The sequence below is a fragment of the Lethenteron reissneri genome, chromosome 65, assembly GCF_015708825.2.
Source record: "Lethenteron reissneri isolate LAM-NWPU_2019-01 chromosome 65, ASM1570882v1, whole genome shotgun sequence".
Taxonomy (NCBI): Eukaryota; Metazoa; Chordata; class Hyperoartia; order Petromyzontiformes; family Petromyzontidae; genus Lethenteron; species Lethenteron reissneri.
The window spans coordinates 12,328,489-12,353,253 of record NC_083843.1 but is presented as its reverse complement, the minus strand read 5'-3'; the positions used below and the strand labels follow the sequence as shown (position 1 = coordinate 12,353,253).

Genomic DNA, 24,765 nt, shown 5'->3' with positions numbered 1-24,765 from the left:
TCCATCTATATGTGGATTACGTGTTATCCGCTTCATACTTGTTGTTTGGTGTTGATGTAACTCGTTGACCCCGTGTCCCTACTGGTCATCTGTTAAAAAAAAGCTTCATAGCTCATCGGAGTCCTCATCCAGGATAAAGATTCTGATGCTCGTGGGTTTTCTCCATGTACTCCAGTTTACTGCTACAATGCATGAACGCATTTTTGCTTAATGAGGCGATTTTCAGCAACGCATCCACCGCGCTAAACGATGACTTATTGCACTCTATTAAGGGTTAATGTCACATACGGATATCTTTCTTCATCGTGCATCAGCAGTAGAGTTGAGTGACAAAGATGATGCATTAATGAACTCAGAAATGCACGTTGTGTGGCGTGTACAGCATATCACGTACTCGACTCGCTCCTCATTTTCAGGAATGCCTCTTGCTTTTCACGATGTTTACGCAGAATCTCTTGGAGTCGCAGCTTCTTTTTCTTCTTGCTATTGAGGCGTCTTATGATTAAGCGAGCTCGTTCTGATGCGAGGGGTATCGAATAGACTTCTGAGAGCTCGGATTGCGTGATGAGACCCTGGACGAGCAACTCGCGATGTAGCATTGCAGGGATGCTACCGATCAACTCTCGTACCACCGAAGGCTCCTCCGTCCCCGTTCTGAGCAATGCATCTTCGCTGTAATCCTTCTCTGCATTGGTGTTGTTTGTGCGATGAACTCCACGGTTTGCAAAGTGATCACAAATCTGAATGTCTTCTCTGCTGTCATCCACAGTCAGGTTCTTGAATGATTGAGCTGTAAAAATATTTGTAAGAATAAACAAAACAAATTTGAGTTCTAACATTGCAATTGTTGAATGCCTTCACGATTATTATTATCATCATCATACGTTATTTTTCAGTCATTCCTGGGAGGTGTGTGCGTTCTGCAGAAACAGAGCTCGGAAATACCCTCGCTCCCAGCTCCACGCTCTACTGCTATGACCTCGCGTCTAGACTCCCTCACATTCACTACCCCCGCCACACGCAGACATAGCAGGTGAAGTTGGGCCAAAAACCTCCACGACCAACCCATAGGAAGTGGGTGGGCACTCAGCCAGCAGTGGATTTACAAAGGGGATGGTCACGTGCTCTCCTGCTGTGGCTACATCGCCTGCATGCACACTCGGTGGCGATGATTCTGAATCGTTTTTCCCTACTGGGTATGAATACACTCCAAGTCAGTGTCAAGGATTCCCTATGCGTGACACGCCCGTTGACTCACCTTCGTAAATCGCGACTGAGCCCGACTTCACCTGCATAGCCGGACAGAGCGGCTCACTTGGAATGTTGTCAAATGAGTGCAACAGCTTCATGGTGTTGGCGTTGTAAAACGAAAGCTTTCTTTCGTTAAAGTCCAAGCGAACGCCGACTTTCTCCAAATGCGTAATCTCTGGATAAGGAATGCATTGGTCGCCATGTCTTGCAGAGTAATTTGAATCCCATTGAACGAACGCCCAAGAAGACTCATTCCAGCCCAGCCTGCCAGACTTTTCTTGATATTTCCGATGAATCCACCCACATGCAACGCCTATGCCACAGTTTTCCGAGGCTCTCACGTCCACTTCCCAGTAGTTGTCACCCGACGAGAAGTTCTCGAAGCAGAGGACTATTGGCCACGACTCAAACCTTTCTGCGTGATCAGAGTAAAGCTGAGCTGCCTGGTTCCACGTCACTGTGCTGAGATCGGCAGAAATTTCAAGATGTCGATGTGCCGAGTTGGGGTTCAGAGTGGGCGAGCACACATCTGCAAGATAAACAAATGATCGTGTAAATCTTTACAATCACGACTCAGTTTTTTGCTCGTTATCGTCAGCCATGATTAAGTGGTCGCCATGAGAGGCAAAGGTGCACCTGGACATGTCTTGCCCATGCCACTGCTGATGGACGTATCTCGACTAGAAGCAGCTTCAGAGCCCCTTCTTGAGGGTATTTTGCCCTCCCTTCCAAGCTGGTTACAGGTGCCACAGTGGCTAGGAGATGTTAACTACCTTGCCTGGTATGCATGAGGTCGCGTGTTCAATGCTGACCCTGACTCCTATTTTATATTTGGAGTCTGTGTGTGTCTCTATCTCTCCGTGTTTTTTTCTCCACATTTAGAATTAATATTACGCGTTTAGAGCATTAGATCGCTATACATTTCCACGTGATGATGATATCAGCTACTTGGTTGATCCATCATTTGTGATGGCCAGGTCGCTTCTGAAAAAGAGCTTCTACATAGCAGCTCAGTGGGGCCTTACTCGGTAAAATGTAATAGTTTAGTTTAAAAAAAAATGTTTGGTTAGTTTACTCTACTACCGGTGACCACTCATTGTGCTGTAGCCAGCGGTATTGCCTCGTCGTGTACCAAACCTTTAAAACGTGGCAGCATCAGAGCACGTGGTGCCGTGCCGTGTTGCTCGAACATTGATTATCGAGGCTCCATGGAATGCAAGCGGACAATTGAGGATACTACACTTTTTTATAAATGCACTCAAACTATTGCTTTTCCCGAAGCTACATCGAATTGTGGATGTATGTTAATATATGCATGGAACTACCACCGGCGATTAAATCAGCTTGCGAGTGCTAAGTGGATCATTGCATAGAAGGGTCGTGGGAGGTATTAGAGGCTTGGGGAGGCTTGCGGAGGCCTTCATCCAGCAGTGGATTGACCTTGGCTGATGATGATGTAAAGGGGATGAGTGATATGTTTCCAGTGTCCACTGACATCGGCCTAAATTAGTCGCAACTTTTTTTGGCCACTCCACCACTGCCCTGCCTGTGAAGAATTTCCCGCTTGAGTGAGATGCTGGGACTGTGGGACTGCGATACTGGGACTTAGTGGACTCATTTATTTGTTGACGTGACTTTTTTTGTCGTTCTTGTTTGTGTCTCTTTAGTTTTGGTCACATTTATGTATTGGATTATTATTATTTAACTTTCTGAGTGTGTTAATATTCTTGGTAATTGTTATGTATGTAGTGCTGAACTTCATGCGACAGCTTCTTACTTTTCCTTCGTCACTTTATTTCACTAACATAATTTAACATTGCCCACATGCTCTCCGCTCGCTCGCCGCATTCCGCCGGCCTCGCTCGCTCCGCGTCTCCGTCTCCCTCGACTCTCCTCTCCACTTCCCCCGTCACAGTTCAGCTGCCCTCCCGCGGCTTCTCCATCTCTCTCCACCGTTTCTCTATCGGCTTCTCCGTCACACTCCAGCCGCTTTCTGCTGGCTTCGCCGTCACACTCTACGCTACTCTGCGCGTCTCCCGTTCTGCTGCTACCTTGTACTTCTCCACTGCTACCTCTATACTTCTCCACTTCTACCCTATACTCTCCACTGCTTCAGCTCCAACCGTCTTCTTCTCTTCTTCGGCGCGAACTCCCGTCCGCTTTATTAACTTCCAATTAACTTAATCGGCGTCCCTTCGACGCCCCCCGCTCCTAGCCCCCCTCCACCATCTGTTGTTATTCCAGACATCGTGGCGCCAGGCCCCGACAACAACAACCATCAACCAATCACCGTCTTGCATCCTTAATTACCCTCAACCCGTCTCTGGCCTACCGTTCCGAGCCTTGACAACAACACCCATCCTCACAGGCCCCCACTGTACTGCGCACGCACGTGTGTGCAATCTCCCGCGCGTGGCGCGTATTTAAACCACTACATATATAATAGGATATGTACAGCGCTGTGGGACATAATTAGTATGAATGTCGCGATATTAAATCTTATTATTATTACAAAGTGCTCTGGCCTGAAAAAAGTGAAAAAAGGATACGTGTAACGGATCGCAACGCTGACGAGTGTGTAAAGTCTACGCACGGCTCGTCTTCAGCATGTCCAGGAAATGCCGTTCCCTGCTCCGCTGTTCTTCGAGTATCTCCAGCAGCTTTTTGCGTTTGCCGTCCCCTCGTCTCATGATGGACAACAGGATTGAGTCCGCACGCATGGCGGTGTCGGGGGTTGTAAATGCCCTCCAGTACTCCTCTCCTGTAACCACATTCCTCCTCTTCAGCTCGTGCAGGAAAAGGGAGGGAGTTTTGCCGATCCACTCTCGCAACTCTGGCAACTCCCTCTCGACGTCCTTCCAGTTGCCGTCTTGATCTTCCGTGATCATTTCACCGATGAAATCCTCTGCGCTCTATTAGAGTAAAGGCACGGCAAGTGAATGAGCAGCAATCGACAGATCATCATCAGCACGCACAACACGACTGACCAATTTGGGAGCCATCCCTCGACCGCACCCGATCATCGATCAGCCTCCCATTTTACCATTACCAGATGAGAATTCCTATGGTACAGCCATGGAATGCCCAGGTACGGAAAACCTCTCCACTCTCTCCATAACTGATCTCCCCCTAGAATTTTGATTACTTCCTCACACTCCCCTCATATATATTTATATTAACGCTACCACTCTACAGCACCGTTAGAAAACAACTTCAAGGGTGGACACCGAGAATTGCTTCCCCGCACCAAGACAACACTTCAAGCACCTAAAGTCCACCTCTTTTCCCCCACAGCCTTTCTGTCCCCCCCCTAGGTTCCTCCAGAAAACCATGGACTCATTGTGTCGGGGCTTGCGCACTTAACGCAATAATGAAAAACACAACAACAAGAGAGTATGATAGACTTAGTAACATGGAATGACTTACGTTCACTTCATCATGACTGGAGACATTCCTGCGCAGTGAATTATATCTCAACAGCTGCAAGCATAGGAAAGGGGGGGGGGGGCAGTACATGATAACAAGCAAAAAATCTAAACTTTTCATTCGCAATCAAGGCGCTTCATAATGAACATGCATTCTACATGTAGTAGTAACCCCGTCTTGCTCGTCTGGCAATATCACGTGAGCATTGATTCTGATCACAGCCGGTCGCCCGACTTCTCACTCGATTTAAATACTCAATGGCTGCCCTGGCCGCCCCTATCAACACCATCAACTTGCATACTCTTTGGTTCTTTCGGTAAAGTCACGTAGGTATAAAATTAAATAAATCACATTTCGGGCGCAACACAAGCGTCCATCATCAGGTGAGAAAGCATGGTCTGCTGCTGAGGCAGACTGTTTTTTCAGCAGCAGAACATGCATTCCCACCTGATGATGGACACTTGTGTTGCGTCCGAAACGTCGTGATTTATTTGATTTTATACCTACGTGACTTTACTGAAATAACCATAGAGTATGGATTCCTGCATTCACAAAAGCTTGAAATCAACATTAACTTTAATCAATAACGTAGCAAAAGATACAGCCACCTCTCTCTCTCTCGCTGTCCACCTCCTCCATTCTCGAGCCTTGTAACCCTAATTTTCCTCCTTGCTCATCTGTCTTGTCCACGCTCACCCAACACCCAGCCCCTCCACCATTCTCGGTCATTGCACGTGACATATGATCCTTATGGCGGTCCCGAATATACGGAAGTCAAAATCATAATAAATTAATTTCTTTTTGGCGACTCCATCCCACCACACACATGAATGCCGCGACCCACCAGAAATCAATCTTCTCGTTTTTTGCCAAGCACCCGTCTTTGCCAAAATTGTCGTAGTCATAAACAAAACTTTCTAAACTTGATTGGCGCATAGTGGAGAGCTCGTCGAGAAGAATAAATTGCCGTATCGCTCACCTTCAACAGACATACAATGACGTCGCAACGCAGTTTATGCGAAAGTCAGGGGCTTATGGGACCCTGGGGTTCCGCCATAAGGTTCATATGTACATTATTTTTAAGGATACGTTATTTGTTCCAAACGTTTTGGTAAACACATAGGCTTTCACGATCAATATCATTCATAATATACGTTTTTGGCGAGAGATCTTCTGTGGTACGAGGTTATATAGGACTTGGCAGTAGGGGGGGAGAGAGAAGTGGGGGGGGGGAAGGAGGCGGGGCAGAAAGTGGACCCCTCGGCAGCACCCGGGTCACTGGAGTAGAGATCAGAGAGAGATGCACAGAGAGAGAGAAAGACACACAGAGAGTCGGAAATAACAGCTGACATAGGCAGGTAGGGTGGAAACATCACAGTCAGTTAAGAATTGACTTGGATAATAACGTCCTTCCAATAATTGCTCAGTTTATGCCCATCTTCTCGGTTGAAGTTGTGTCTGTGTTGATGCTGCAGGGTCCCCTTTCTGCCCCGCCTCCTCCCCCCCTTTTCTCTTCCCCCCTACTGCCGAGTCCTATATAACCTCTTGCCACGGCAGATCTCTCGCCTACTTCAGCAGTTTTTTCTTGCTGTGGTTGTCCCACCTGATGACGATTGCTTGTGTTGCGATCGAAACGTCGTGATCTATTTTTCTACCTACGTGACTTTACCGAAAGAACCAAAGAGTATGGATTCCTGTAGTTACGAAAACTTCAAATCAAGATAGAAGTTTTTGGTTGGATCGCATAAATATATAAATGCATCGTCAAAACCCGCCACCACCCGACACAGCCAACTAGTAAGGGTTGTCACGTAAACAGAACATGCCAACTCGTCACTAGTACAGCACACCGGTGTGTTGGAGATCCAAGCCACAACATTTACCATTTGAGTACTACGTTCCGACAGTAATTACAGCTAGCTTCATCAGGCGACAGCCAGATTTGTGTACAAGTCTTACTGTTTTTGGCCAGATTTGGCCAGATTTGGCTGACGCCTGATGAAGCAAGTTGTAATTACTGGTGAAATGTCATACTCAGATTATAAATGTCATGGCTTGGCTCTCCAACACACCGGTGTGCTGTACTAGGGACGAGTTGGCATGTTCTGTTTACGTGACAACCCTTACTAGTTGTCTGTGTCGGGTGGTCTAACCCAAAAACCTCTATTATGGTTTTGGGAAACGTTGATCTTACATTGCTGCTGTGTGTTGTAGCTACCACATGGCAGGCTGTTTTTTTATTATCAAATTCAAGAACCACTGGTAAAATGCACACAGCAATCAGCTGCCAATTGCGCATCTTGAGTTGGAAATCGTGGCATAGCTCCATCATCACTGAACACACCATGACGGGAAAGATGCTCGCGTGAAGATATGCCGAGTGCTTTTATTATAAACGAAAATACAACCGTACGTTTTTGCTCAACCTTTTTTTAAAGGATATTCACGGTAGGATCAACAAAGGCTAATTGCCTTTTAAAAGTAGGCAATGATAATGCATTCCAGTTGTAATGAGTCCACAAGACGAAGATTAAGACGATACAGCTCCTCTTTGTTTTCCGCACGAGTTCATGCCACGTGCAGACCACTCGCCTCCAAACTCCGACAGGAAGCCGCACCGGATCGCCGCGCCTCATCCGGTGACATCACCGCTCTCCTCGTGGGCGTTCCCTCTCTCTCACGCCCCGCCTTCTCTTTCCCTTTGTCCGTGACGTCTTCATCAGCAACCTGGGTTCCCGGGGGAGTTTCCACCCCCAGATCACGTGGGTAATAACACTGCACATTTATGAAGTGGCGCATTTATTCCGTTGATCCCAATGCACCACCGTACAAGGAAAACGGAAACATACAGAACGTGCAGGGCAGATGGCCAGAACTTGGTGGGTAAATGCTGATTTACCCAATCAGCCACTCAACCACAAACCCTCTCACTCATCCACTCACTTGCTGATCCACTCCCTCACCCAGTCACTCACTCACTCACCCAGTCACTCAACCATACACCCACTCACCCATTCACTCGCTGACCCACTCACTCACCCACACACACACACTTACTCATTCACTCACTCACTCACTTAGTCATTCACCCACCCACCCACTCACCCACCCACCCACTCACCCGCTCACTAGGCCTGATAACCCCAGAATCAGAGCCTTGACCACGGAGTCCTTAGAAAGAAGGAGATCCGAAGATCTGAGGGACCTCGTTGGAGAGTCAACAGAGACCGGTTGCTGCAGATTATAATTGTAGTGCCATAGGGGGGGGGGGGGCACTCTGCCAGCCCAAGAGGGGAGGGGTTGCTGGGGGCTCTGGGATCCTAGACAGATAAGCCCTCGGCGCCAGGCGCTAGGATCCCAGGCAACCCAGACAGTTAAGCCCCTTGGCGCCACCAACGGGGGGGGGGGGGGGGGGGGCTGTGTGTGCTCTGTGGGATATCTGGGGGCGCACACAACCCTACCCCTCGTTGGGGACGAGGCATAAAAGGGCAGCTCACTGGCCGATCGGGGCCAGTCGCAGCTCAAGACCGAAGACTCGCTAGCCAGCCAGCTTAGGACCCTGGACCCCCTCGTCCCGCTTGTCCTTGTAAGGGCCGGGACGCTGTGAGGGCCATTGGTGGGACTCTGGGACTCCCGGCTCTACATCCTTGTAAGGGCGAGTTCCGAGGAAGCCAGAGTCCAGACCCGCACCTTGGCTGGGTCGGGTCAGGTAGCCTCCCCTAGGGTAATTGTAGCCGGAGGACCCCAGAGCATAGCCAGAGTAGTGTATCCAGGCTGTGTACCTAGGCTGTGTACCTAGGCTGTAACAGAGTATCAGGACTGTTGGAGAGTTGTATTGTAATAAATAAGTTACCTCTACAAGTGTCTCCGGAACCCATTACATAATTACGAGTGCTGCCACGCCTATTGCTTCACTTACCTACGCTGACAATCGCTATACAGGATGGGCAAATGACCCTGGTGACTCACGCGATCTGCTCATTCAGAAGCGACACCAATAACAGGAGTGTGTTTTGGTCAGGTTACATAGACTTGGCGAGGTGGAATGACTTACATTTAAATGCTCTTCAAGATTATCAAAAGATATGTTCTGGCTTCTACCACGACTTCTTTCTATATAAGAGAGAAAGATACATTATAGAGCATTGGCATATATATATGCTTGAGGATTATACATTACATCATTGAGACCTGTCGTGATGGGGTTATGTTGATAACGATGATTATCATATTATTCTCTTCTTCCTATGGCTTAAAAGGTTAATGTGAAGTGTAATATCACACCAACTCAAGGAGGTTTACTATTCTTGAAAATCGCCAGATGATGCTGGTTGATGTAATTACCACTATACACTACACAATACACTACACTATACACCACACTACATAGTACACCGTGATGATGTTGGTTGATGTAATTACCAGCCAAACGGCACGGTACTCAAATCGTAAATGTTGTGGATTTACTCTCCAACACACCGGTGGGCTAAAGTAGTATACTACACTATTCAATGCATTATACTATATACTACTATACACCACACTACATACTACACCTTGATGATGATGAGAAAGAGACATGCAAACTCTAAATCTACAGCAGCAAGCAGGTATCTATTATCAGGGTCTGGCATCAAAACCACATCATCCTACATACCAAGCGAGGTAGTCAACATCCTCCTAGCCACCGCGACTTACCCCAGGGGAAGTGTCCACGGCGTATTTTGTAGAGAAGGAGGCCCACGCTCGCCACAAGTAAAATGACGAGCAGGACAGCACCGATGAAAGCACCGACGATAGCTCCAACAAAGTCTGAGGATCGTACACATATAGTAGTGTATAGTGTCATTTACTCTCTCGAGAAACGGTGCCTTAGCGCGGCGAGAGAGTTTGTGTACGTCTGAGAAGCTGATCGCTATACCGTCGAGAGCCTAGTGCTCTCAGAAGGGTCACCCAAGGCGGGAAGACTTCAGTGGAGACGTCAGACAAAACCCGTTTCGAAAGGTCCCCACATGACCTTTTCAAATAAATGGTGATCCAAGAAAGCAACGGGAAACTACTTGGATTATTTCTCCCTTGAAAACTTCAATGATGACAAGCAAAATCAACAAAGGCCCTGAGTATCGGCGTCCTTTAAATAGGACAGGGGTGCTAAGAATCTCCGAGCTTGTGTCAAAGAACCCTTTCAAAGTAGCAACTTGGAACGTTAGAAGTTTACTTCAAGCAGGAAAACTAGCCAATGTCATACAAGAAATGGATCGACTTAAAATCAACATAATCGGTCTAAGCGAAACTAAATGGCCTGGAACAAAAAAGTTTATATCGAGCGAACACCACATCTTCTGCTCCGGAGGAGAAGAAAACACCAAACAAACATACGGTGTCGCCTTTATAGTACACAAGAAATTAGCGAATAAAGTCAACAACTTTACCCCAGTATCAGAACGAATAGCACTACTACAATTAGCAGGCAACAAAGTCAACGTGAACATTCTACAGGTTTATGCTCCAACAGCAGATAAACAAGATCATGAAATCGAATCGTTCTATGAGCAACTAACCAACACGCTGAAGCCGCTGAAGAAGCAAGACATCACTATAATCCTCGGCGATTTCAATGCCAAGGTTGGCCACGGTCGAATGCAGAACATTGTCGGAGAACACGGACTAGGAACAAGGAATGAACGAGGCGACAGACTGGTTCAATTCTGCCAAGAAGAACGTTTCAGTATTGCTAACACGTGGTTCCAATTACCACCTCGACGACTGTACACGTGGACCTCGCCGCAAGACTCCGACAACAACATCGTCAGGAACCAAATCGATTATATCCTAATTAACATCAGGTTTAAGTCCAGTGTGATTACAGCAAAAACCTACCCTGGAGCCGATATATCGTCAGATCATAACCCAGTAACAGCTACAATAAGACTCAAATTGCGATCAATACAATGTACAAAGACGAGACGAGCAGACCTGGAGAAACTGAAGAACAGCGCCGATAAAAGACAAGTACAGCAACATCTCAACGATAGCATCCGCTCAATAACAACAGAAACAGCAGATGTTCAGGAGTACTGGCGCTCGTTCAAACAATGCATCACAGAAACAACAGAAGTCATGCTGGGACATCAGCCACCGAAAAAGAAACAACGATGGATGACATATTGTATTCTCGATCTAATGAGCCAACGAAGAATATACAAAAACAACAACTTGGAGAAGTACAAACAAATGCAACAGAAGATCAGAGAAGCAATCCGACAGGCAAAAGAAAAGTGGATGGAAGAACAATGCGCCGAGATGGAAGAACTAATTAAAAAACATGACAATTTTACTCTGCACAAGAAGCTCAAAGAAGCTGGTAACATCTACAGACCAGCCCCAACAGCTACCTTGTATGCGGACAACAACCAACCAATCCTAAATAAACAAGAAAAAATGGACACCTGGACAAACTATATACACAAGCTCTATGGCGCCACGAGAACACCTGCAGAAAAAGACCAACATATGTCGAAAGACGCTCTACACATTTTAACATCAGAAGTAGAACATGCAATCAAAACAGCTAAGTCAGGCAAAGCGTGCGGGCCCGACACAATCCATGTAGAATTGCTCAAACTATTAGACAGTAACAACATACGACAACTGACTAATTGGTACAATCAAATATACATTGGCAATAAAATTCCATCCGACTGGCTACAATCCATTTTTGTGGCCATACCAAAGAAAGCAACAAGCCGGAAATGCGAGGACTACAGACTGATAAGCTTGATGAGCCACGTGCTGAAAGTCTTCCTGAAGGTGATCCAACAGCGCATACGCTCCACATGCGAAAATGCATTGAAGAACACACAGTTTGGCTTCTGCAAAGGACTAGGCACAAGAGAAGCAATCTTCTGTCTACAGATACTACTACAGCGATGCTACGAACATCAGAAAGAAGTGTACATCTGCTTCATAGATTACGAGAAAGCCTTTGACTCAGTCGACCACGACCGACTAGCAGCTCTATTAAAACAACTGGGACTAGATAAAAACGACATCAACTTCATCATTGCTCTTTATTGGAAGCAAACAGCCCAACTCCGATATGACAACGAATTGACAAACCCAACACCAATACAAAAAGGTGTACGACAAGGCTGCCCACTTTCACCCAGTCTTTTCAACATCTACTCGGAGCAGATTTTTGATCGAACACTAGCAGATAAAAACATTGGTATTAAAGTCAATGGACAATACATCAACAACATCAGGTATGCCGACGACACTGCACTGCTGGCCGATTCGGAACAAGACCTACAACAAATCTTGGACGAGGTTGCCACAGAGAGTCAAATATGGGGCTTACGAATTAATAAAAAGAAAACAAAGGTTATGAAGGTCAGCCGAACTACAAGCAAAATAACAATCAAGCTTGGCAGCGAAAAATTGGAACAAGTACACCGATTTAAATACCTTGGTGTAATCATTGACGATCAGTTGAACCATGAAGTCGAAATCAAGAGCAGAATTGAACAAGCAAGGCAAGCATTTATTAAATGGAAAACACTCCTTGCAGACCGCAACTTGAGTACATCACTGAAACTGCGCACACTGAAATGCTACATCTGGTCAATTTTGCTGTACGGAGTAGAGACGTGGACATTGACAACAACAGCAACAAAAAGGCTCGAAGCTTTCGAGATGTGGCTGTATCGAAGGATGCTGAAAATCCCATGGACAGCCAAAACCACCAATACACAAGTTCTGCAAGATATGGGCACTGACAGGCAACTGCTGAAGACCATCATTAGCAGGAAGTGTTACTACCTAGGCCACATTGCCCGAAACGACCACAAATACCAGCTATTAAAGCAAATCCTGGAAGGAAAAATCGAAGGGAAAAAACGACCAGGACGGCCAAAAACGACATGGCTCAGTAACATCAAAACATGGCTACAATTAACAACAGCACAAACTCTACACGCCGTGCTAGACCGGGACCAATATCATCGTGAAGTCGCACACGCCGTTAGGCAGCACTAAAGAAGAAGAAGTGTCATTTATAGTCGTGTCGTGTATAGTGTAGTATATGTGCAATGTGTGTGTAGTGTATAGTAGTGTAGTGAATAATAGTGTAGTGTGCAGTGTAGTGTAGTGTATGGTAGTGTATATTGTATAGTAATGCAGAGTAAGTGCATAGTAGTATAGTGTCTAGTAGTATAGTGTCTAGCAGTGTCGTGTAGTTGTATAGTGTAGTGTAATAAATACATAGGATTTGATTCAACAAAGTCAGTTGTAACTTAACATGCTCTGTGCTTAATTTGTGTGTTTCGATGATTCGCCTAAAAAAAAATCTGTCCAACCCCAGGCTAAGAACCACCACTGGTGCAGTGAATTGTCATGGTGCGATTGTTATCAGTATCTCTCTTGCGTAGCAACGAGGTCACGGAAGCCTTCAACACCTCATGTGGCCCCAAGAGTGCACCTAACCTGGCACAGGCGCCGTGGGGACATCACCGCCACTTAGCCATGAGCGGCTGCTGTTGTTGGTAGATCGCGAGAAACGGCAACGAATTGGGTGTAAGGGTTGGCCTTCACACACAGCACTTGCAACACGAAGGTTATTTGTTGTGTCCTGCTCTAAAACCGACATAGGCAATCGAGGATCAACTCTACAATTTGCTGAAAAGGTTTTACCCTTTCTAGCAATAAAACTGGGGTTATGTTAAGATGTTAAAACACCAAACAAAAACATTTTGCAAGGAATCAAGTTACTTTATTCACCGCATGTACTTGTGGCGAGCATGTAACCAAAAACATGCTTTGGTAATATACTCATTGTCTTTAAAACTGCTCGGTCCAGTTTTAAAGACAATGCTCCTCCTGTTTTACTGCCAAAGATAAAACCTCTTCTCAGATTTTGAAACTGACAAGGGAGGTCCCATGATGCTACAAATCGCATTGGCAAATGTGATTTGTAACTTTGATGGCCACACGTGCATGACCCATAGTTACATTCGAAAGTGTTATTTTATCGAGGGTACTGTTGATGTCTTGGTGTGGTCTGGGACTGTTGTTGATGTCTTGGTGTGATCTGAGACTGTCCTCTGGTCTGCACCCCTATCGTGTGTTTGTGTGCTCGTTCCTGTAACTCGCTCACTGCGTGCGCCTCACCGGGACGTCTGAGAACAAAGAACTTCATAGCTCATCAGATCCCTCCTCCTCCTGCAAGCCTCTACACTACTAAACACTACACAATATACATGATATACTACACCATGTACTACTATACACTACACTGTACACTACACTACATATTACACTACTATACACTACACTATACACTACTATACACTACACTATACACTACTATACACTACACTCCGAAACACTACACTACCATACACTACACTACTATACACTACACTATACACTATTACTATGCACTACACCACTATACACTACAATATACACTACACTCCAATACACTACTATATACTACACTATACACTATCCTGATTTGAAGCTTTCGTGACTGCATCCATACTCTTTGGTTCTTTTGGTAAAGTCACATGGGTAGAAAATTAATAGATCACGACGTTTCCATCGCAACACAAGCGACGTCTTCAGGTGAAAAAAATATCTTATCCCTGTCAATTCTTTATTATTGTTTTTAAATGTCCAAGGCTGGCAAGGCATACAAAGCCGTACCGAACACGTTTTTTAAATTTCATTTTAGGTATAATTCTACATATATATAAAGTACGGAAGCAAAATATAAAATTAGGTTTTCCCCTTGTTTTCTGGCAACAAAACAGCTGTGTTACGATGTTAAAACACCAAACTGAAACCTTTCACGATAAATCATGTCTGTATTAACTACAATACTTGTTTGTAGTTAATACAGACATGATTTATCGTATTGTGGTTAATGCAGACATGATTCCTTGTCAAAGGTTTAAGTTTGGTCTTGATTTGAAGCTTTCGTGACTACAGGAATCCATACTCGTTGGTTCTTTTGGTAAAGTCACGTAGGTAGAAAATTAATAGATCACGACGTTTCGATCGCAACACAAGCGACCATCTTCAGGTAAGAGCTCCTCTCGCTTGTGTTGTGATCGAAACGTCGTCATCTATGAATTTTCTATCTACGTGACTTTACCGAAAGAACCAAAGAGTATACACTACCCTATATACTAAACTATAAAATACACTATAAACGAAACTATACACTAAAATTCTCATCACGGCCGTCATTCACCTTTCCCGCGCAGCTCTCCCAATCCCCGTGTGTGTCCTCCTTACCCTCCCCGACCCGCCAGCGTCGATTGTGAGCGCGTTAGAGCTGCGTGGGTGCGCGAGCGGTCGTCCGAACCTGCGTCTCTCTTCGCTTCCGTGCAGGGGTCTGATGGGGAAGTCCTCCGGAAGCCGTCTTTACAGCGACAGCGAGTATCCTCCATGGTGGTGCATCCGCTCACAGTTTTCTCGACTGCGGAACAACACAACCACCACCGCCGCATGTGGGTAATACTTTGGTGAACATCTGAGCATACAGCGCAGCATCACGCGGTAACGCGGAGCGACACGCGGTGACACTTTATTGAAGCGCGGTCATGCGGCACGGTGACGAATGATTGTAAATATGGAGAGAAAAACCGGAGGACACGGAGAAAAATCCACGTGACCACGGAGAGAGAGACGCAAACACCAAAAATACAACAGCAGGCATCGTCAGGGTCGTGATCGAACCCAGGACCTCCCGTGTACCAGGCGAGGTAGTTAACATCTCTCTCGCCGCAGTAGCGAGATTTGACTTTGTATTGTGAGTGGTGCGTGAATCACGCAAACCACTTGATTCCCCAAACCGGTCCCCTCTTTTTTGTGAACGGGTTCACGTCGTGTCCACAAACAACCACCCACCCCACTTACAATTCACGTTGCAAACGGTGCACTTCTTGCACTCGTTGGAGCTGTTCGGTTCGTCCGTGTAGTCTTCTCCTGGGTAGCATTCCGTGCAAAACGTGCCTCTCGTGTTGGATTCGCAATCCATCAACTTCCTGCTACCTGCAAGTTGGCAGCAGGGGTGGTGGGTAGGTGGGTGGGTAGGGGGAGGGAAACAGACTCACCGACTGAACTAGAATTCAAATCCAAAGGTTTTTTAAAAATCCTTTATATTAAGTTCACTTGCTTGCTTGCTTGCTTACGACCGTGCAAATCTTTCGGTCGTTTTTTTAACCCACTTCCCGTGATCCAATCGAGCTAACATTTTGCACACAGACTCGTTGTGCGTGACAATTAATTTTTGTGAAAAAAAATTCCCAAATTTTACACCGTTAAGGGAAATTTTTTTAAATATTTATTTACCAATTGCTTAATGGTGGCAGACAATCATCTGACCCATAGGTGGCAGCCATCTCAAGCCAGAGGACGAGAGGACTCTAGCCGCCCGTTTCATGATGACGCAAATGTTGACTAACCACATGGCATGAAATCCCTGCCCCCACGCTGTACAGTGGAGACTATTTATAGAGCAGTTAAATTGAAGCCGCCAGGTTCTTGAAAGTGGTAAAACGGGTCAACGCTAGTGCCCTCGGGAATATACGGGGCATGTCAAGAGGTGATCTTTCATTTTTAAATCCTTTATATTAAGTTCGCTTGCTTGCTTACTCAAGAAAAACAGAAATGAATAATAAAATGAAACCGATGCCACGCATATAAAGGATTTAAAGTGAAAAACTTTGTTTTTACGGGTTAACTTTTTTATCCTTCCCCGCCTTGCTGTGTTCCAGACTCGCTTAGGAACGGGTCTCAGGAACGAATTAGGTTCACAACCTGAGGACTGCCCGTCCACTACTATACACTGTACACTGTACTGTACACTACAGTACTAGTTTGAAAACTAATTTCTTTAGAGCTGCTGCTTGTTGTTGTTGTGTAGTTTGTTGTCTGCTTTGCCCATATTTTATATATTGTTTAGTTTGTTGTGCCAAGAAGAATGGATACATGTAGGTACAATGACCGAAGCAACAGACCACTTAAGTGTGAACGGACAGTCAGGAACTCCACCAAGTCCTCTGATCGGTGCAGGGAGGCCTCAAAGACGATAGGTCAGGAGGTGAGATTCAAAGGGGGTTGAAGGAGAGACTCGGAGGTAAAAGGGGGGTAATGAGGGTCGACTGTAGGGGGGCGATGGTTTACGGCCATTGGAGGAGGAGGACGCGGATTGGCTGAAGGGAGTGGGGTGAGCGAAGCTTCCCCAAAGGGGGCTCGGAGGATATAAAAGTGTAGTGTGTAGTGTATTGTAGTGTATTGTGTATAGTAGTGTTGTGTATAGTAGTTTAGGGTATAATAGTGTAGGGTATAGTAGTGGAGTGTATAGTAGTGGAGTGTATAATAGTGTATTGTAGTTGTTGCTGGAGGGTGACTGTCTCCAACTGCCCAGTAGTAGCGTGCTTCATGAGAAGCTACCAACCACCACCACCACCACAGCTCAAACGATTGGATTTATTCACTCATTTGAGTATTTTCCTTAAAAAATGTTTTTTATTTCCCAACCCCGTGCTCAATTTACGTAAAGTATTAACTTGAATCTGGTAACACTGAGCGATGAAATGCACTATTTAATAATCCAGACTGAAACGTAATTTCGTTTAGAACTGCCGCTTGTTTTTGTTGTTTATGTTGTTGTGTTCAGTGTTGTTGTCTTTCCTCCCACACCTATTAGCCACGATTGGCTACATACGGTGCGAAAAAGGGTTCAACATATACACTGCCCATAGACTAACACTACCCATATAGATTCAACACTGCCCATAGACTAACACTACCCATATAGATTCTACACTACCCATAGACGAACACTACCCATATAGATTCAACAATGCCCATAAACTAACACTACCCATATGGATTCAACACTGCCCATAGACTCAACACTACCCATATCGATTCGACATTGCCCATAGGCTACACTACCCATATGGATTCAACACTGCCCATAGACTCAACACTTCCCATATAGATTCAACACTGCCCATAGACGAACACTACCCATATAGATTCAACACTGCCCATAGACTAGACTACCATATGGATTCAACACTGCCAATAGACTCAACACTACCCATATAGATTCAACACTGCCCATAGACTCAACACTACCCATATCGATTCGACATTGCCCATAGGCTACACTACCCATATGGATTCAACACTGCCCATAGACTCAACACTTCCCATATAAATTCAACACTGCCCATAGACGAACACTACCCATATAGATTCAACACTGCCCATAGACTAGACTACCATATGGATTCAACACTACCAATAGACTCAACACTACCCATATAGATTCAACACTGCCCAGAGACTAACACTACCCATATCGATTCAACACTTCCCATAGACTCAACACTACCCATATAGATTCGACATTGCCCATAGACTACACAACCCATATCGATTCAACACTGCCCATAGACTCAAAAATGCACCTCCGATTAGCCACTGTTAGCTACGTGCAGTGCGATAGAAGTTCAACGAACCTACATTAAAACCTTTCGATTGTGGTATTTGAGTCAGGCCTTTCGGCTGTGCACATTACCTGCTTGGCAGAGCTCACAGCAGATGCCACTGCTTGACAAGTAGTGCGTTGTTTCGTTACATCCGCCTTTGATAACCTGCTTGAAAAAAACATTCAAGACGAGGAAAAGTTAACAATTCATAATATAGGTTTTTGGGTCAGATCGCGTTATTTATAAATGTGTCGTAACCCTCCACCACTCGACACGGCCAAACAGTAAAAAATGTGTCACGTTTTTCAAAGGACAAAATAATTCACTTCTTTAGCCCACCGGTGTGCTGTAGAGAGAATCAACAGCATTTTAAATTTGAGTACGACATTTCGCTGATAATTACAATCAGCTTCATCGGGCAAGAATGGTGAAGCTCTCCTGTTGCTTCCGGTCTTAAATAGAGCAGCATCAGGGTGACGTCATCATTTAATTCAATTCAATCTGGTGCAGTGATTCGAGGCAAAGATGGGGAGGGTATTGTAATTATATAGATTGGTAGACATTCAATTGTTATTCATTGGTATTTGTTTCCCTTATAAGGAATAGTAATTGTATTTATTTAATAATATGCTTCCAGGCCGCACTAAGCCTGTAGCTGTCAGAGCGATTGAATTTATTTCTGTTTATCTCAATTTCAATAGATTCTCTAATTAGTCTTGGCCAGTAATAATTAGTTTTACACAAAACTTCAACGTTATCAAAATCAATTGAGTGTCCTTGTTGACAAGCATGCTCTGCCACTGCCGACAGTTGTGTTTGAGATAATTTAATGTTTCTTTGGTGTTCTTTTAATCTTACGCTGATGTTACGTCCCCCGTCTGTCCAATATAGCATTTGCCACATAAACAATTAATCCGATATACACCTTCTGTTGATAATTTAGGCAAATCGTCATTAGTGCCAGATACCAGTTTTTGAATTTTGTGCACTGTACCAAATCTTACTTTAATGTTTTGCTTTTGCAATACCCGGGCTAATTTGTCAGTTACTCCTGATATGTATGGTATTTTGATTGTTTGAACAATCTTATCGCTTTCAGCAGTGTTGCTTTGCGTTCGTGATTTGGCCTTCAGTGCTCTGTTAATTTGAGCATTATTGTAGCCATTCTGTCTTAGTGCTTCTTTAACATGTTTCATCTCTCTCACTAGACTCTCACCATCTGACACTGTTTTAGCCCAATGTGGGCTAAAGAAGTGAATTATTTTGTCCTTTGAAAAACGTGACACATTTTTTACTGTTTGGCCGTGTCGGGTGGTGGAGGGTTATGACACATCTATAAATAACGCGATCTGACCCAAAAAAACTATATTATGAATAATATTGGTCGCGAAAACCTACGTGTTAAAAAGTTAACAACCAAAGTAATTTATGTTACCAGGTGTAACGAGGCCCCACTGAGCTGCTGTGTAGTGGCTCTTTTGTTCAGAAGCGACGCTGGCCATCACACAGCAGCAGCCCAATACTCTAAACGCATAGAGATGCTTAGAGACACATAGATGTGTGATCCATAGAGCCCTATGAAGATACATAGAGACGCACAGAGACACAGAGACCTATAGTGATACATATAGACCCACAGAGACACATAGAGATCCGTAGAGACACATAGAGATCCATAGAGACACAGAGATCCATAGAGACACACAGAGATCCATAGAGACCCATAAACTAAAATATTGTATGTACCAGGTGTAAGGCTCCACTGAGCTGTGAAGCTCTTTTTAAGAAGTGACCCTGACCCACCACAAATGATAGCAGCCCTACGAAGTGGCTGATTTCATCATCACTTAGGAATTTATATTAGCAAAGACTCTGAACGCGTGGTGATGTTGATTCTAAATGTGGGGGAGAAAAACCGGCGGACCCCGGAAAAAAATTCACGTGACCAAGGGGAGAGAGACGCAGATTTCAAATATACGTCAGCAGGCATCAGGGTCTGGGATCAAACCCATAACCTCCTGCATACCAGACGAGGTAGTTAACATCTCCTAACCACCGTGATGTCAAGGTCAGGATCGAACCCACGTCCTCCTGCATACCCGGCAAGGTAGTTAACATCTGCCTAGCCACCGTTATGTCAGAGTCGGGATCGAAACCACGAGCTTCTGCGTATCAGACGAGGTCGTTAACATCTCCTAGCCACCGTGGTGGTGATGATGAGAGAGAGATGCAGACTCCAAATACAGCAGCAGCAGGCATAGTCAGGATCGAGATCGAACCCACGTCCTCCTGCATACACAGCGAGGTAGTTAACATCTCCAAGCCACCGTGATGATGATGAGAGAGACACGCAGACTCCACATATACAGCAGCAGCAGGCATTGTCAGTATTGGGATTGAACCCACGCACTCCTGCATACCAGGTGAGGTAGTCAACATTTTTCTATCCACCACGGGGACACCCCAATGCTCAGCGTCCTCGCCCACCATGAATTTGTCCGCCAACAGTGGCCGCTTTGGGTGGGGACAAACCGCAGACTTCCCAGCCACACTGTGCATGCTCCACTTCACGTTATTCATTCTGCCATCATACCTGCCATCGAGTTACAGGACGAGGATCTGCAACCCGGGGGATGAGGGGTTCCCCTAGGTCGACCCAGCCTCAAGTGAGCTACACAATGTAGTAAAGCATCGCCACTGGGGGAGACAAAGGCGGCTGGGCACGCGTACTGCTGGCCACCCCCACCCCCTCTGTGTGTGTGCCACAGTGATGGTAGCCTCTGTAGGTGCTGCTACTCGCTAACAGCACTTGCCCCTGCGGTCTGCCAAGGCTACATGGGGGTCTTTGTCCTTGCGTGCGCATGTTCCCAATCTGGCCACCAAAGTTCGATTCCCGCACATGGCCAACACCAGCGACCGCGATTATCTGACCTGGTCCTGGGCCACCACTAGGTCGACTCAGCCTAACATGGGGACATCTTTGCTTTCGAAGGCTGTATATGTGTGTGTGTGCGTGTGTGTTTAATTGTGCGCTATAGCCGATTCCCCTTCAGGGCGTTTGTGACCACCACGCGGATAAATGGGGGCCTTGGACAGGTGCGAGGGGCTGGTAACCCCTCCACCTTCAATAAATTACCACTAAACGACGTGAAAATATCGAATTAATAAGCTTGTGCCGGAGGCTCCGGGCGGACAGGCGTCTATGACGTCTCCTGGCCAAACCCCATCTGGCGGAACCAGGAGATTGAATCTTTACCCTCGGGGCTCCTCCAGAAACAACAAAAAACCACTACGTGTGGCCACATGGAATGTTTGAATGCTCACTACGGAGGAGAGGCTGCCACTAATCTCTGTCGGGAGCTGGACCGGTACCGCCTGGATCTCTGTGGCATTCAGGAGGTCCGGCCTGATCGAGGGGGCTAAACGGGCGCGGCATGGGCTAGAGAAAAGACGGAGTGATGTAGTACAGGAGGATATGGAGCTGACTGGACTTGCCGATGACTGGTACCAGCGGTGTCAAGATCGGCCTCTGTGGAGGAGGCTTGTGAAGGACGCTACTGGGCAGTTGGAGGCAGTCGCCCTCCAACAACAGAGGGTGGAGGAGCAACGCTCACAACAACGAGTGGAGTGCCAGGTGACTAAAGCACAGCAAGTTAGCACAGTAGGGGGCACAGGCGGTGAATCTCGGTCATCTCAGTCAGTCGACCCATGGCACCTGGGTCTGCCCCATGACCTCCTGCCAGCGGGCGTTCGACACTTCACGTGGCCTAAAGGTGCACATGGCCTGGCACAAGCGTCGTGGTGACGTCACCGCCACTTAGTGGCGAATGGCGGTTGTTGCTATAGCTGAGCGCACAGGAACGACGCTCACAACAATGAGCGGAGCGCCGTGCAGATAAAATGCTGCGAGTTGTTACAGTAGGGGGTACAGCTGGTGGTGCATCTACCAGTCATCTCAGTCAGCCAACCCATGGCTTTGAGATGCTGGGGTGCAATTGACGAGCCCTACAATATTCCTGATGGCCACACGTTTTTGTTTGCACCTTACCTCTTGTAGCCCGTTGCTGATCGTCGCAATTTCAGAGAGAAGTATCTGCAGACAACAGGAAACGTGCGTCCATCAACACGTTCTCAAAATACGCCATTTAAACTAAAACTGCGTCTATTTCAAAAATAAAAAATGAGGACCAAAGGAATGCACAATGGTAAATAAGGAAGCGGTGAATCCATAGAGAGATCGATAGAGACCTATAGAGATACTTAGAGGCTCATAAACTAAACCAAAATATGTATTTAACCAGATGTAAGGCCCCCAACACTGAACTATGTTTGTTCAGAAGCCACCCCTGGCCACTGCACCCAACGATAGCAGATCAGCCAAGTGGCTAATATCGTCACCGCGTGGACATTCACAGCAGCAGCCGAATAATGTAGATGCATATAGACCTATAGAGACCTATGGGGATACATAGAGACCCACAGAGACACATAGAGACCAGAGGTCGCAAACGGGTTTTGATTCCTTACCCGTACCCGGCCGCACCAGGGTCGCAAATGGGTACCCGTACCTGGCCGGGTACGGATACCCGTTCCCTACCCGTACCCTACCCGAAATGAGTGACAAACGGCTACTCACCAGTGACTCACGGCCTACCCGTACCCGTACCCGGCCGCACCAGGGTCGCAAACGGCTACCTGTACCCGTACCCGGCCGGGTACGGGTAGCCGGGTATCGGGTAGGGTACGGGTATCGGGTACCCGGTTGCGACCTCTGATAGAGACCCACAAAAGAACATAGAGACCTACGGAGATACATCGAGACCCATACTAAAACTAAACTATGTTGTATTCCACCAGGTGCTGTGTAGTGGCTCTTATGTTCAGAAGCGACCCTGGCCATCACAAATGATAGCAGACCAACCAAGTGGGCTGATATAATCATCATCACCGCGTGTAAATTTACAGCAACAGTCAAATACTCTAACGCGTGGTGACATTGATTCTAAATGTGGAGGGGAAAACCGGTTGATGTGGAGACAAAATCCACACGACCACAGTGAGAGAGAGAGACAGCAGACTCTACATATGCAGCAACCCGGAAAGTGTGTTTTTTGCTTTAATTTTAAATTTTATTTATAATTTTATTTAAAATGTATTTTCTATCTACGTGACTTTACCGAAAGAATCAAAGAATATGAATTCCTGCAGTCACTAAAGTTTTAAGTCAAAATTTAACATGAAAAAAGTTATACACTTTTATATCTTGGACATGTTTATTTACAGGTCACACACTGCTTAAGCCCAAACAAATGTGTTGCACCGATTAATCCAAAATCCGCGTGCTCGCCACTACAGTACAATAGTTGCAATATATTTACACACAGGGGGGGCTGAGTTTGGTTGATGTTGACTGGCTGTGGCTCTAACATCCACTTAGTGGGGCTGCGTTTGATTGATGTTGATTGGCTGTGGCTCTGCTATCATCCAATTAGTGGGGTTGAGTTTGATTGATGTTGATTGGTTGTGGCTCTGCTATCATCGACGTAGTGGGCCGAATCTTCTGCTGGGTGGGTGCCAGGAAAGTGACATTATCACTGAGCACGCGATCATCCGTCGGTCGAACATTCTCAATCGAAAGAGTAACAATTAAAATCGCCATCAGTTGTGCATCATTGTGAGTGACTTATCCGATCATTTAATTGGTGAGTTTTCATTTTGAAAACTTTGCCGTGGCAGAGAAACTTATTTTTTTTGACAGACATCCGAGGAAAATTCGTGCGAAGAAAAGAGAGTAAAATAGACATCAATTCGTGGCGATTGATCAACACTAAATGCAAGTTTGGGGCAAGGCAACACAACAACGGTCCAGACCCCACCAAGACAACAACAACAGTCCAACACCACACCAAGACAACAAGAACAGTCCCAGACCACACAAAGACAACAACAACAGTCCCAGACCACACCAGACGTCATCTGGTTTGCGAAGTTCACTCACCATCGTCGCAAACAATTGAAGGGCGATGAAACACGACGGAAGATTCATTTTTTAGGTCCCTCCGCTCGTCCGCCGTCGGTGATTTTCCTTCCTCTGCGCTGCGGCTTCTTCACGAGCCTCCTCCACTCCGCGTGCGCTCGCTTAAGCGGCGCCGACTGAAGATAGAACTGAAAGAATGACGGAAATGGTTATCGATCAGCATCTTCGGAGACCTTGAAAACAGAATGCGAGGTGATGTGTAGTAAAACAAACACGCGAGAGAGAGCGCAGGGTATTTGCTAGGTATGGCAGTGTTGTAAAACCAGTCAAGCTGCATTCCAGGTCGTAGCCCCTTCAAGTTGGTGTGAGGCTTTGGCTACCCCCGCCTCTTACAACGTCGTTGGCGCAGCGTGGAAGAGGAGACCCAAAAATGCCCACTGGAGGGCCTCTCTCGATGCTCCCTCTCGTGCGTCCTGTTGTGATGAGATGTTGACTACCTCGCCTGGTACGCAGGAGGTCGTGGGTTCGATACGGACCCTGACAATGCCTGCTGCTGTATATGTGGAGTCTGTGTCTCTCTCCCCGTGATCGCGTGGGATT

At 46.1% G+C, this 24,765-nt stretch overlaps 1 protein-coding gene across 3 annotated transcripts in view; it reads right to left on the bottom strand.

The window, feature by feature from the left end:
• Positions 1 to 24,765, bottom strand: part of LOC133359404 (uncharacterized) — a 28,866-nt gene that overhangs the window by 2,145 nt on the left and 1,956 nt on the right. For 2 of the 3 annotated variants that reach the window (XM_061577816.1, XM_061577815.1), the window contains 11 exons: positions 24,187 to 24,353; positions 22,237 to 22,281; positions 18,278 to 18,353; positions 15,601 to 15,735; positions 15,047 to 15,160; positions 9,376 to 9,489; positions 8,732 to 8,790; positions 7,270 to 7,452; positions 3,845 to 4,163; positions 1,259 to 1,780; positions 395 to 790 (listed from right to left, as the gene is read on the bottom strand). In XM_061577816.1, the coding sequence (XP_061433800.1) occupies positions 395 to 790; positions 1,259 to 1,780; positions 3,845 to 4,163; positions 7,270 to 7,452; positions 8,732 to 8,790; positions 9,376 to 9,489; positions 15,047 to 15,160; positions 15,601 to 15,735; positions 18,278 to 18,353; positions 22,237 to 22,281; positions 24,187 to 24,234 (2,011 nt within the window). In that variant the 5' untranslated portion in view covers positions 24,235 to 24,353. The remainder of the gene's footprint in view (positions 1 to 394; positions 791 to 1,258; positions 1,781 to 3,844; positions 4,164 to 7,269; positions 7,453 to 8,731; positions 8,791 to 9,375; positions 9,490 to 15,046; positions 15,161 to 15,600; positions 15,736 to 18,277; positions 18,354 to 22,236; positions 22,282 to 24,186; positions 24,354 to 24,765) is intronic. The other variant, XM_061577817.1, reaches the window with a different exon arrangement.